Source organism: Panthera tigris, chromosome E3, assembly GCF_018350195.1.
Source record: "Panthera tigris isolate Pti1 chromosome E3, P.tigris_Pti1_mat1.1, whole genome shotgun sequence".
Taxonomy (NCBI): Eukaryota; Metazoa; Chordata; class Mammalia; order Carnivora; family Felidae; genus Panthera; species Panthera tigris.
Window position 1 is genome coordinate 29,065,910 of NC_056675.1, and position 13,419 is coordinate 29,079,328.

A 13,419-nucleotide genomic window follows, 5' to 3' on the forward strand; every position below is an offset into this window, starting at 1 on the left:
AGCCTGCTTGGGATTCTCTCTCTGCGCGTGTCTCTCTCTCTCTCTCTCTCTCTCTCTCTCTCTCTCTCTCTCAAAATAAATGAACATTTAAAAAATGTTATTTCAGGGGCGTCTGGGTGGCGCAGTCGGTTAAGCGTCCGACTTCAGCCAGGTCACGATCTCGCGGTCCGTGAGTTCGAGCCCCGCGTCAGGCTCTGGGCTGATGGCTCGGAGCCTGGAGCCTGTTTCTGATTCTGTGTCTCCCTCTCTCTCTGCCCCTCCCCCGTTCATGCTCTGTCTCTCTCTGTCCCAAAAATAAATAAAAAACGTTGAAAAAAAAAAATTAAAAAAAAAAAATGTTATTTCAAAAAATCAAAAGGAAATGAGCTGAAAAGACTCCTGATACGATGATGGCTGTCCTTCCAGAAGCTCCCTTCTCTGGAGGCAGTCACTATGACCAGCTGGGTAAGCTTCCAGAGTGTATGGAATCACTCCCAGATTTCTGAGAGTATTTATTTCCTGTGACTACTCTGACAAATTAGCACAAACCGGGTGGCTTAGGACAACAGAAATGTATTTTCCCACAGTCCTGGGGGCCAGAAGTTTGAAAGCTGTACCACTGGGCTGAAATCAAGGTGTTGGCAAGGGCTGCACTCCCTCCAGAGGTTCTTGGGGAGAGTCCTTCCCCTTCTTGAGCCAGTATGTTGCCAGCCAGCCCTGATTCCTTGGTTTGTGGCCCCATCACTCCAGTTTTTGAGGCCAGCACCTCAAGTCTCCCTCTGCTCTGTCTTCACACAGCCTGCGTGCTTGTGTGTGTGTGTGTGTGTGTGTGTGTGTGTGTGTGTGTGTGTGTGTGTTATGTAGTCTCCCTCTACTTCTCTCGTCTGCGTATATGTGACTGCATTTAGAGCTCACCTGGACAAATACTGGGTAATCTTACTATCTCAAGATCCTCAACTTAATCACTTCTGTAAAGACTCTGCCACATAAGGTAACATTCACAAGTCCCAGGGATTACAATGTGAATATCTTCGGGGGGGGGGGGGCATTTTTCAGCCTACTACAACAGTAAAACAAGTAGCATACTGTACAGACTTTTCTGGACCTCGCTTCTAAGTGTAAAACTGGAATAACCTAACGTTAATTCACTACCAGTTAAGTGATTGTAATCCATAGAGTGGAATATGGTGTTATTACTAGGAATGAGGTGGATATACTACTGATATGGAACCATATTCACTGTAAAGTAAAAGCAAGTTGCAGGAGTACATATGAGTTAGGTGAGAACTTGGAAAGATACATGTCAAACTTGAGTGGCATCCCTTAGGGAGTGGACTTTTTAATGTTATGTTTGTACTTTGGAATTTATTTTTTTAAGGTTTGTTTTATTTATTTTGGGGGAGGGGGGCAGAGCGAGAGGATCCCAAGCGGGGCTAGAACCCATGAACTGTGAGATCATGACCTGAGCCAAAATCAAGAGTCGGATGCTTCACCGACTGAGCCACCCAGGCGCCCCGTACTTTGGAATTTTTTAATCACATGTACTTTACAGTAAATCTGTGTGTTTTATATTAAATCCAGAAGAAAATGGACTTGAATTTAATTTTTCTGCATGGATTATGTTGCAGAAATAATACAGGATTATCCCGGTTTTAACCTTTTTTTGACTTCGCCAGATAGCAGACCCTACACTGGCTGAGATGGGGAAGAACTTGAAGGAGGCCATGAAGATGTTGGAGCACAGTCAGAGGTGAGCGTGGGGCGTCAGTGACCCTAGGAAACGTGCTCAGCCTGTTGTGAAGCTGGTGGCACTGGTTTCCTGCCGGTAAAAACTCCTCTCGGTTTCAGAATGTCACGCGTAGTTGAGCTTCACCTGACTGGAAAGACGGTGTTTGTCTTGGGTAGAAGGTACTTTGTAATGAAAGGATTTTGAAATTCAGGGGCAGGACTTAGCATTTTCAGTTCTGCCTCTTAAGAGTTTCATTTACTTAATATATTGATTTGAATCTATAAATACTTTTTACTGTATATTTATATCCTAGAGGGCATCGGCTAACCAAGAAATGGGTTAAAAAGTGTCATTTTTTTCATGTTCTTTTCCTGAGATTCAGCCTGTACCCCCAACTGGGGGCTAGGGTGATAGGGGTAGGAGAAGAGATGTGATAAGTGTGTTTCAAATCCTGTATCAGTTACCAAGAGGTTACAGGCAGCATTGTCACCTGTTGGCCTGTTCAGATGTTAGCAATTTGGTGACATAGTTTTTTATTTCCTTTAAATTAGAAGAACAGAGGAGGAAAATGGAAAGAAGCTGGTATCAGGAGATATTCCGGGGCCACTCCAAGGCAGGTAGGTGGCAGTGAAGGTGCCTACTTTTAGTTAGGGTATGTGTTTTCTTTAAACCAAGATTTTACAAACCATTGTTGATTTATAATTTTAGTTGTGATAAGCACAGAGCAAATTGAGAGTCCTGTGCAGTGTAACACCAGGAAAACAGACTGCCATTGGTTGGTTGGTGAGAAATCTACCTGCTTCTTCCCCTTTCCCATTCAGGATCTAATTTAATTTAATTTCCGATTCAGAATTGACAACCTCATGACTCAAAAGTGAATGCACAAGTTTGTAACTATAACTCGACTATCATACTTCGTTCCTCCTTGAAACCCATTATCTATTCAGTAGACTGAGCTTTGTGGTGAGAGATACTTTAATTTGATAAGAGTTATTATTTGTATAATAAAGTAAAATGAAAATGTCAACTTTGATCATTTGTTGGCATAGTGATTTCTTTTTTTGGCAGCTAAAACCAATCTGTCAAGCGTGTGTGGTTTAAGCTAGCAGGGAAAATAACAGGAAAAATAAGTAGCCGTGTAACTAGGATTTTCACAGGATGTTAGCACTCAGTGTGGGCTTAAAGTCCCAGCCCGCTTCCCTCAAACAAGCTTGTTTCTTCTGTTGTTTTATAACCAGGAAACTGCACATAGGTAAACAGTACAACTCCCTTAAATTGTCCTTTGACCTGAGTATGAATATATACGAGGTTGCAAAAGGAAAGTATGGAGGAAAGACACAATGTGTCATTAGGTGTCCTATCTGACACACCCAGATACTAATATTTTGAGACAGGTGCTCCTGTTGGTTGCCTGAATGGTGCCGACTTGAAGCCCCCTAGCTGTAAGGTAGGTTCTGCAGCTGAGAGTGGGAGCCAAATCCTGTCAGTCCTCTCCACCCAGAGCTGTGGATGGGAATGAAAGTGTTCTATTAAGCCCACAGAAGTTTCCCTAGAAGAGATACTACCAGGAACATCTGTAATGCTCCAAATGGGAGGGCATTAAAGCCACAGGTCAGGAGCTTTCACACTTAATATAATAATGCCAACGTCTGAGATAGCGCTTGGCTAGGCACAGCATGAAACGTTTTTCATGCACTGATTGCATCCTCACAGTTCCGTAATGTAGGGTCTGAGGGAGTTCAACGGCTTGCTCAAGGTCACTTGGTGGGCCCCCACTCCCCACACAGTGTCCAAGGACCAGAGCCCCTGTCACATGAGGGTCAGCACCTTGGGGAGGATTGGTTTTGGCCTTGTTTTGGCGGTGCTTTTGAACAAGAGAGCTTGGTATTAGTTCTCACTGCTTGGTCCAGTCCCATTAATGGAATGACAATGTCTTTTCATTAGAGTTACTGCAAGTCGCCTTGCCATTGCTTTACTACTTTAGCCACTGACGTTCTTCGCATTAGCTTTCAGACAGTCACGTAATAAGCACTTAATGTCATATCTGGGAAGTAAACCTGTTTATACTGTAAGCAGATCTCAGATCTCTAGTTTCCCTGCTTGAGGAAGAGGTAATAAATGATGTTTGCATTACATGTTTCGGTCGGTTAGAACAGACAGGACCCCTGCGTGGAGGAAAACTAGCCATACCAGTGGCATTGGAGTATGGTTGCTGCTTTTGTGACCTTCCAGCATCTCAAAAGGACTATTTTGGTTCCTATAACATGCTTTTTTTTTTTTTTTTTAATTTTTTTTTTTTCAACGTTTTTTATTTATTTTTGGGACAGAGAGAGACAGAGCATGAACGGGGGAGGGGCAGAGAGAGAGGGAGACACAGAATCGGAAACAGGCTCCAGGCTCCGAGCCATCAGCCCAGAGCCCGACGCTGGGCTCGAACTCACATACCGCGAGATCGTGACCTGGCTGAAGTCGGACGCTTAACCGACTGCGCCACCCAGGCGCCCCCCTATAACATGCTTTTTAAATACTCTTCTTGGATTCGAATGAACAGGTAGACAAATATTGCTAATGTAATCCTGGTGAAATTTTCAGAACTCAGTCTCCTATTTGGATAGTAGATTTAAATAGCTGGTTATATTGAGAATTCAGTTAATATGAGGTTTGTTTTTAAAAGCTGTATCCTGTATCTCCAACACGTTCTTTCTCCTCTAGCTACTCAATTAAAAAACAAAACAGAAAACACAACTTACCACAGCTTGTTTAAATGAAGGAAATAGAGTGGTGGGGATGTGAGCTATTTGCACCTGTCTGTCAACTCTCTTTTGATTCTGCAGTGGACAAGATATGGTGAGCATCCTCCAGCTAGTTCAGAATCTGATGCACGGAGAGGAAGAGGAGGAGTCCCAGAGCCCCCGGTAATGGACCCCAGTTGGCAGCTTCTCTCTGAAAGTATATGTGACCTTGACTTTGATAGTGACTGCATTCTGACCAGTTGCTGAAATAGCTGTGCTTCATTCACAGTCACACATGATATTAAAACAGTGTCCGTTTTTTCTCTTCTCGGCGAGACATTTAATATACGTTGGGTAATATATTTCGTAAAAGGAAGGCATTTACGAAAACGAAATCCTGTAGCTTATATGGCATCGTTTCTCAGAGAGGGGCTGGCGGAGGGACCAGAGAATAACTGCTGTGTGCGTTTCTGCTTCCGGTTGCTTCTGCTGACGTGCTGCGGCTTCTGACCGCTAACAGGTGCCACAGCTCAATCTGTTGGTGGCAGGGCCCTGTTGTCTGTGAAACCTCCGTTTATTTTTTTTCATCTAGCTTAGCTCCCTATTTAGTTTCATGTTTAATTGTTTTAAATTTAATTTTTTTAGAGTAAGTCATTCTCCGTTTTCAAATATCAGAAGCTACAAAGAGTACCGATGTGACGGCACGTATTAGCCGAATCCAGAGTTGACGTAAATTCTAAAACGACAGTGACCTTGAATGAAAAGGGGGTATTTCCTTCGTACTCTTCCTCCCCAGCTTCTTGTTCTCCTTAGAGACAGCGGCGTTGCCAGCTTCTGTGTACTCTTCAGAGATACTCTGTGTGTACGTATACACAAGCCGAGTGTCTGCACTCCCTCCAGTACGTAAACGCCGTTTGGTGTTGTGCACCTTGCTTTCGTCATCTGTGTCTCGGGGTTCACTGTATATCAGTGCACGAGGAGCACTCTCCTGGAAGAGCTGCTTCGTTTTACTTTGGATGAGTGAACGGTGTTTTATGTAACTAGTCGCCTGTTCGTGTTCCCTGTTGCAAACATTGCTGCAGCCGGTGACTTTGTGCGTGTGTCATTTATCATACCAGCAAGTGTTTCTGGAGATGAAAGTCCTGAAAGTGGGATTTCTGGGCCAGGTAGGCTGTGTGTCTGTAATTTGGATAGCTCCTGCCGAGTGTCCCTCCATGGAATTAGGCCAGGTTACAGTCCCACCAGCAGTATGTGAGAATAGCTCTTTCCCCACACCTTTGCCTGCAAGGCTGTTTGTAGACTTAAGGACCATTGCCAGTCTGCAAGGTGAGAAATGGTATTTCAGCATAATTTGAGTTTGCATTTTTCTCATGAATCAGGTTAAGTGGCTTTTTTTATATGTTTTAAAAACCATTTATGTTTCCTTTGCTATGAACTATCTCCTTTGCCCAGTATCCTAATTTTTTTGGTCTTTTTCTTACTGATTTACAGTTACTTTTTATAAGGGACGGTATTCCATCATTTTAATGATACATAAAACATACCTGGTTCCCTTGAATTTGCTGTACTGTTTTAAGTAGCTGTTGAATGCAGGGAATTGACTTCATCTAATGATTCTTTAAAAAATTAATTTCTGCACATTTTGTCTCAGCTCTACACGCGTTCTTATAGCAGGCATTTGTTTTTTTAAAAAATGGGGGATAAAACTTCACAGTTTGTATATGTAGTAGATATTCAATAAAATCTTCCTTAGATCATCATTACTTTTTACGCACTGAATTTTCTAAACTTATCTGGATTTCTGCCTTCTAGGCCATTAGGTGGATTTTAAGTCTGACAGATTTCTGTAGAAACGCCATATCTCTAGGTTTTGCCTTACTCCTTTATTCGTATTTTGACTAACACTTTTTAATATGATTTTGATTAACAGAATCCAGAATATTGGAGAACAAGGTCATATAGCTTTGTTGGGGCATAGTCTGGGAGCTTATATTTCAACTCTGGACAAAGAGAAGCTTAGAAAACTCACAACTAGGATACTGTCAGACACTACTTTATGGCTGTGCAGGATTTTCAGGTAAGGACATATATGAATTGGGTACAGACTGTTTCCTGGAGCTCTGCTGCCTGAGTTCATGTAGGCCTTTTCCCCTCCCTCTTGGAAGGCTTGCATTTAAAAAAAAAAAAAAAAAAATCTATGTGCCTCAGTTTCCCCAGCTGTTAAATGGGGGTAACGTCAGTATCTGTTTCATGGCATGGTTAGGAGGAATAAATGAGTGAACTAGCTTATGTCAAAAGCCGAGAACATAAGCACATACATTTTGGATAATGTCAGCAGTTACTTATTTTTATTTTTAGGATTCCTACTTGCCACTTGTCTATAGAAGGAAGAGCAGGAAAGTGGTCGCAGGTATTTTTAATCAAAGGATTAGCTTCTCCTTTAGTAGAAGGAAAATGCTGCCATGAGGAAGTTGAGTATGTGTTATGAAATTGAACGCTTTATGCTGTGCGAAATACCACGCTTTATGCTGTGATAATGTTGGCATTATTAAGGAGTTATAGCGCATAAGGATTCAGTAGAAGACACAGGACCAGTGGTATTTTGGGGTTTATGCTGTTGCTTTTTTTTTTTTAATGTTTGTTTATTTTTGGAGGGGAGAAGGGAGAGGGGGAACGGGCAGAAAGAGGGAGACACAGGATCCAAAGTGGGGCTTGAACCTCACAAACCGTGAGATCACGACCTGAGCCGAAGTCGGGTGCTTAACCGACTGAGCCACCCAGGTGCCACTATGCTGTTGCTTTTAAGGAAAAGGAATGTTTGCCTAACACTGGAAAATTTAACTTGACAGACTCCCTTTCAGATGTTGGAAAACAGCTTGGCCAAGCAAGAGTTTAAGTTTGCCTAACTGAATCGCAAAGGAGAGATTTTCTTCTAATAAAAATCTGCCACCCGTAATTGAAATTCTCTCTCCTTACTTTTCTGGAAGATTGAGAAGAATAATTTGCCCCAGGCAGACAATAGTAAAAGCAAAAGTTAGGCTGACTAGCAGCTTTCGCCTTTTTCTTTACTTGGAATGTTTTTGGACTGAAACTGCTAAGGACGTTGCCTGCGTTATCCAGTGCTGGCCTTCTTGTAGAGTAAGCTGAAACCGTGATCTCTGGCCTTTTTGTATCTAAGGGACTCCTATTCTCTGCTGCTTTTTTTCATAGTTTCTGCTCTTTTTGGAGTATGGACAAACGGTGATTGCTTCCATTCTTTATAACCTCCAGCTGTTGAGGTGTGGTCAGCCATCTAGGATGAGGGCTCTCCCTATCTCCTTTGGGTGCTCTAGGTGAAAAGTCCTAGATTAAGAAAAGAATTACTCCCAAGACTAAAATTAGGATGTAAAACTGTCTCTTACCAGAGACAAGAACACACCGAGAGATGGCTGTCTCTTCACAGGTATGAAAACGGCTGCGCTTATTTCCACGAGGAGGAAAGAGAAGGACTGGCAAAGATCTGTAGGCTTGCTCTTCACTCTTGTTACGAAGACTTCGTAGTGGACGGCTTCAACGTGCTGTATAACAAGAAGCCTGTTATATACCTTAGTGCTGCTGCTAGGCCTGGCCTGGGCCAGTACCTTTGTAATCAGGTAATATGGGATAAGGTGGACATGTGAAAGAAACTGTGTTCCTCTCTGTTCTGGAACTTTATGAAGTGCATAGGCCCATTTCTTTAGCCGTAGTTCTTTTCAAATGAAAAGAAACAATGTGCTTGTTTTGTCAATATAAGAAAATATGTAAATAGATATTAATGAATTTTCAGAGGTGTGTACATATATATATTGTTTAGTTGCCCAAAGGCAACCACAGTTAACATTTTTCTTCCCCAGATTTTAATCAGAGAGTGTAGATGTGTTTTTACAAGGTTATGTTTGGCTTTTTTCACTTAGTGTTATAACAGGTGCATATCCTGTTTTAACAGTTCTTCAAAGTACAGTTTATTTTTAATATCTTCAGAATAGTCATTCAAGTCACTGTATAGTGTTTTAGCCAACTGTTTCCCTTTTGGACAGTTAGAGCATTTGCATTCTTTTGTTTTCTGTGACCATTTTCAGGAAGTGCTCTTTGCATAGTGTTAGGGACATTTTTGTGCATATAGCTTTTTCTTTATTTAGAAATTTCTATATTTAGAAAGTACTTTCTAGATTATATTCCTTAGATAGATTTTCAGAGTCTGTCTAGAATTACTAGATCAAAGAGCATTACCGTTTTTGACGCTCATGGGACGTCATTACGCTCATTGACATGCAGCCCAATTAGGGGGCTACAAAAAAAAACGTTCAGCCTCTTGGCCGAGAATGTTTTAGTTTTGTTTTTGGGTGTTTTTTGTTTTGTTCTTTTATTGAGAGAGTGAGAGAGCGAGCGAGCACAGGACAGGGTAAGCGGAGGAAGGACAGAGAGAGAGGGTGAGAGAGAGAATTCAAAGCAGGCTCAGCGCTGTCAGCATGGAGCCCAACCAGGGCTCAAACCCACGGACCATAAGATCGTGACCTGAGCGGAAATCAAGGGTCAGACGCTTAACCAACTGAGCCGCCAGGGGCCCTGTGAGGGTTTATCTTTTGTAAGATGAAGGAGTCCTGTGGAGATCGGTGGGGGAAACTCAGGGACTTCAGCTGATTTTGAGCTGTGGTCACTGGCAGCAGGAAATGACGTCCTCTTTTTGAGTGTGTACAGAATGAAGAGATTTACAGTGTCCTTACAGAAACCTGGAACAAATTACTTACTGAGTACCTACTACAGGCCAGGTTCTTCTAGACCCACAGCTGCCTTGTCCCAGCGGTCCCGTCTTCAAAAGCTGTATGGGGGGCAGGGGTGCGCCTGGCTGACTCAGTCAGAAGGGCATGCAACTGACTTTTCATCTTGAGGTTGTGAGTTCGAGCTGCATGTTGGGCATTGAGCTTACTTTACTTGTTATTTTTACTTTTTTTTAATGTTTATTTATTTTTGAGAGAGAGAGACAGAGTGCGAGTGGGGGAGGGGCAGAGAGCGAGGGAGACACAGAATCCGAAACAGGCTCCAGGCTCTGAGCTGTCAGCACAGAACCCGACGTGGGGCTCAGACTCACAAACCGTGAGATCATGGCTTGAGCCAAAGTTGGACGCTTAATCGACTGAGCCACCCGGGCACCCCATAAAGCTTACTTTTTTAAAAAATGTATATTTTTCATACCTAAAAAAATATATATGAATACTTAGAAAATGTTTAGAACGTTTTATACTAACAGTAGCTAATTGTTGGCTTATGGGGTGGGAGGGCATTTTCACTTTTAATTTCTTTTTTTTTAATGTGTGTTTTACTCGGGTTTCCTTTCCTCATAATTTAAAAGAAGAATTTTTAAGGAGGGAGAAGGTGTGCATAAAGTGTTCGTTAAATGTTTGGTCTCTAAATGGTGCTACCAAGTCTTAGTTACAGAACGATATGCTGCAACTGTTTAAAAATTCCTCAAAAATTCCTCAAAATTCCTCAATTCCTCAAAATTCCTCAAAGCTGAAAATAAAGAATATAAGATGTATTTGACAGTTACTGTCTCCATTCATAACACTGACTTCACTCCTTTTAAGAAGTGTACATCTGCTAATCCATATTTGTTGCTTGTTAAGAGTGGGTGGATCCATAAATAAGATACTGTTCTTTGAATGCCTTTAGCTGGTGTTATTTACCACTAATGCTCAGAGGAAGGATCCTAAATTATCTCCCAAAATGCTCAAAGCTTGGTTGTTCCTTAGTTTGGAAAAGTGATTTTATTTTTTGTTATATTCTAGAATATAACAAAGATAGTTACCCATTTAGCTGACTCAGAGAATTTTACATTGTCTGTGTCTTCTTATAAGAACCTCAGCTGCTAGAAATTTTAGCTTGACTTTCTAGATATACTTTAACACATATTTATAATATTAGGAATTCCTAACAAGCGAGATTGTTTAAAAAGAGTAATTGTGACTTGTCTTGGTGCCACAGTCTTTAGGGGACATAAGTGGATGGTGACAAGGATCTTGATTACAGAATTGTGTGTTTCTTCTGGCAGCTCGGCTTGCCCTTCCCCTGCCTGTGCCGCGTGCCCTGTAACACTATGTTTGGATCCCAGCACCAGATGGTGAGTTCTCTCTTCGGTTTGTAAGATAATACAGAATTGTGTTTTGAAACGGTGTCTTCCTTTCAACTGAGGTTCTGTTTGCTGGCCTCCACATAATTATTAGTTTATTCGTTTATTGCTTGTATCTTCCCATTGCTTAATCCACGCTTCTGGGTTTGAAAGTCCGCGAGGGCTGGATGGCATATAGGTCAGGAGCCCCTGCCTCCTCAGGAATCTTGTCATTACTGTATCACCTGATTTAAGTAGAAACATGGGAGTCCAGATGAGTGCCATACATTTCTTCTAAAGTTCATCCTTTCAAAGGTTGTCACTGTTGCCTGGATTTGTGAATGGGCAGATTTAGAAAATGAGGTTCTTTATTGTAATGTGGGATTGGAATTGGATTCTGCGTATTTTTAGGCCTTCCCATACTGAAGACAGAAGCAAAAAGGATAGGTTTTAGGGTCCTGTGTTTCTTTTTCCAAGGTACCTTGATTATCTGGTTCAGATACATCAGTGAGTAATATCAAAGATAGATTTTTGGGTACATATGGGGACTTGAGAGAACATTTTCTTTAAACCTTAGTGTTTAAAACTAGAGAAACATTCATCCTGTATGTATACAGTTTTTGACTTTAATCTCATTTAACTGTTTTTTGTAGTTAGTCTTCAAGGGAAACTATTTGATTTTCATCTCCCTGATTAGGTAAAATGGAAAAATGGTCAAGAATAAGAATTTTATTTGTGTGGTTATTTTGAGAGTCCTTTGTTGAAAGTTATAAGTTCTTATTGTACAGCTTTATGCCCGTTGCTTCATGTTACTGTGATTTGCCTTTCAATCTAGGATGTTGCCTTCTTGGAGAAACTGATTAAAGAGGATGTAGAACGAGGAAAACTGCCCCTTTTGCTTGTAGCGAATGCCGGTAGGTATCGTGAACGGAATCTCCCATTTGGATGTATAAGAGAAAGACAGGGTACTTAGCCTAAAAAACAAAAAAACAAACGAAAAAAAAACCTGAGTTTTGAGAAATGTTTGTCTGCCTCGTGTTTAAGGTAGTTTGTGTCAGCATCGTGGTGAGAATTAGAACACGGCACTCGGCTCCTCGCATCCCCTTCAGTTGTTGGTTTGTTGGGGATTTACTCTGTTGGTGTGTATGCTTTTTCATTTAGGTTGTCAGTACTTCTCTTGCATGTGCTCCTTTCTGAATCGCATCTTAAAATGTCACGCTTGAAGGCCCACCTCGCATGCAGCAGTTCAGCTCCCGCTTTCTGCTCAGCTTCCCATTATCGAATTCAGCGTTATACTTGAAGTTTGAGGCATCAGGCAAGAAAAATCATTGTGACAACACCTATTAGAAAGAATAAACTGTTTTTACTTGCAGACGGCATGATTATATAGGTAGAAAGTCCTGAGCAAGTTGATCTGGAGTGCAGGATTTCTGTGTACCAGCAATGTACAACTGAAATTGAATTAAAAATGCCAGTCACAGGGGCGCCTGGGTGGCTCAGTCGGTTGGGCGTCCGACTTCGGCTCAGGTCATGATCTCGCGGTCTGTGAGTTCAAGCCCCGCGTCGGGTTCTGTGCTGACAGCTTAGAGCCTGGAGCCTGTTTCAGATTCTGTGTCTCCCTGTCTCTCAGACCCTCTCCCGTTCATGCTCTGTCTCTCTCTGTCTCAAAAATAAATAAACGTTAAAAAAAAAATTAAAAAAAAAAAAAGCCAGTCATAATAGCATCAAAAAAGTGAAAACTTTATGGTTAAATTTAACAAAGTATATGCGAGGGGCACCTGGGTGGCTCAGTAGGTTAGGTGTCCGACTTGGGCTCAGTCACTTGGGGCGGTTCGTGAGTTCGAGCCCCGCGTCGGGTTCTGTGCTGACAGCTCGGAGCCTGGAGCCTGCTGCGGATTTTGTGTCTCCTCTGTCTCTGCCCCTCCCCTGCTAGCACTCTGTTTGGGTGTGTGTGTCTCTCTCTCAAAAATAAATAAACATTAAAAAGAAAAAAAACCAAAGTATATGCAAGATCTGTACACTGAAAACTACAAAATAATGCTAAGAGAAATTCAAGAAAACCCAAATAAATGGAATGGTATGCCATATGCTTAGGTTGGAAGACTCAATATTAGAAAGTCTAATTTCTCCAATCTATAGATTCTATAGATCAATCCCTATCAAAATCTCGGCAGGCTACAATTTCTTATAGAAATTGATTAGCGGATTCTAAAATTTATGTGGAAATACAGAGGATGTGAGAATAGCCAAAATAATTTTGAAAAAATAAAATTCGAAGACATAGGCTGTCTGATTTTTAGACTTATTATAAAGCTACAGATAACCAGGAAAGTGTGGGAATAATTGAAGAGAATAGAGTTTAGAAATAGACTCACATGGGGGCATCTGGGTGGCTCAGTCACTTGAGCATCCGACTTCAGCTCAGGTCGTCATCTCACATCATAGTTTGTGGGTTCAAGCCCTGCATCAAGCTCTATGCTGACAGCTCAGAGTCTGGATCCTGCTTCGGATTCTGTGTCTCCCCCTCTGTTTGCCCCTGCTCTGCTTGTGCTCTGTCTCTCAAAAATAAATAAACGTTAAAAAATAAAAATTAAAAAAAAAATAGACTTACATGTATATGGTCACTTGGCTTTTTACAAAGATGCCAAGTTATTTCAAGGGAAAAAGGTGGGTCTTTTCCACCAGTGGTCTTGGAACAAGTAAATACCCATATGGAAAAAAAAAAAAACAAAACTGAACCTTAACTCTTCCCTCACTGTCTATACAAAAATCAGCTCTAAATGGTTTATAGACCCAAACCCTGCAAAAGGACCACTTGCATCGGTTGTGTCTGTTGAGGCAGTTGGTTGGGATTT

General features: G+C 41.6%; 1 protein-coding gene and 1 non-coding gene across 6 annotated transcripts in view; both read left to right on the plus strand.

Moving 5' to 3' along the window:
• The window catches only part of PDXDC1 (pyridoxal dependent decarboxylase domain containing 1), a 51,862-nt gene that overhangs the window by 15,042 nt on the left and 23,401 nt on the right, over positions 1-13,419 (plus strand). For 4 of the 5 annotated variants that reach the window (XM_042972433.1, XM_042972431.1, XM_042972434.1 and 1 more), the window contains exons 2-8: positions 1,656-1,729; positions 2,260-2,325; positions 4,543-4,623; positions 6,371-6,517; positions 7,883-8,072; positions 10,508-10,576; positions 11,400-11,478. In XM_042972433.1, the coding sequence (XP_042828367.1) occupies positions 1,680-1,729; positions 2,260-2,325; positions 4,543-4,623; positions 6,371-6,517; positions 7,883-8,072; positions 10,508-10,576; positions 11,400-11,478 (682 nt within the window). In that variant the 5' untranslated portion in view covers positions 1,656-1,679. The remainder of the gene's footprint in view (positions 1-1,655; positions 1,730-2,259; positions 2,326-4,542; positions 4,624-6,370; positions 6,518-7,882; positions 8,073-10,507; positions 10,577-11,399; positions 11,479-13,419) is intronic. The other variant, XM_042972435.1, reaches the window with a different exon arrangement.
• On the plus strand, positions 5,126-5,197 carry LOC122234798. Its single transcript, XR_006212749.1, has one exon. It is a non-coding gene; the product is annotated as a small nucleolar RNA SNORD45 (small nucleolar RNA).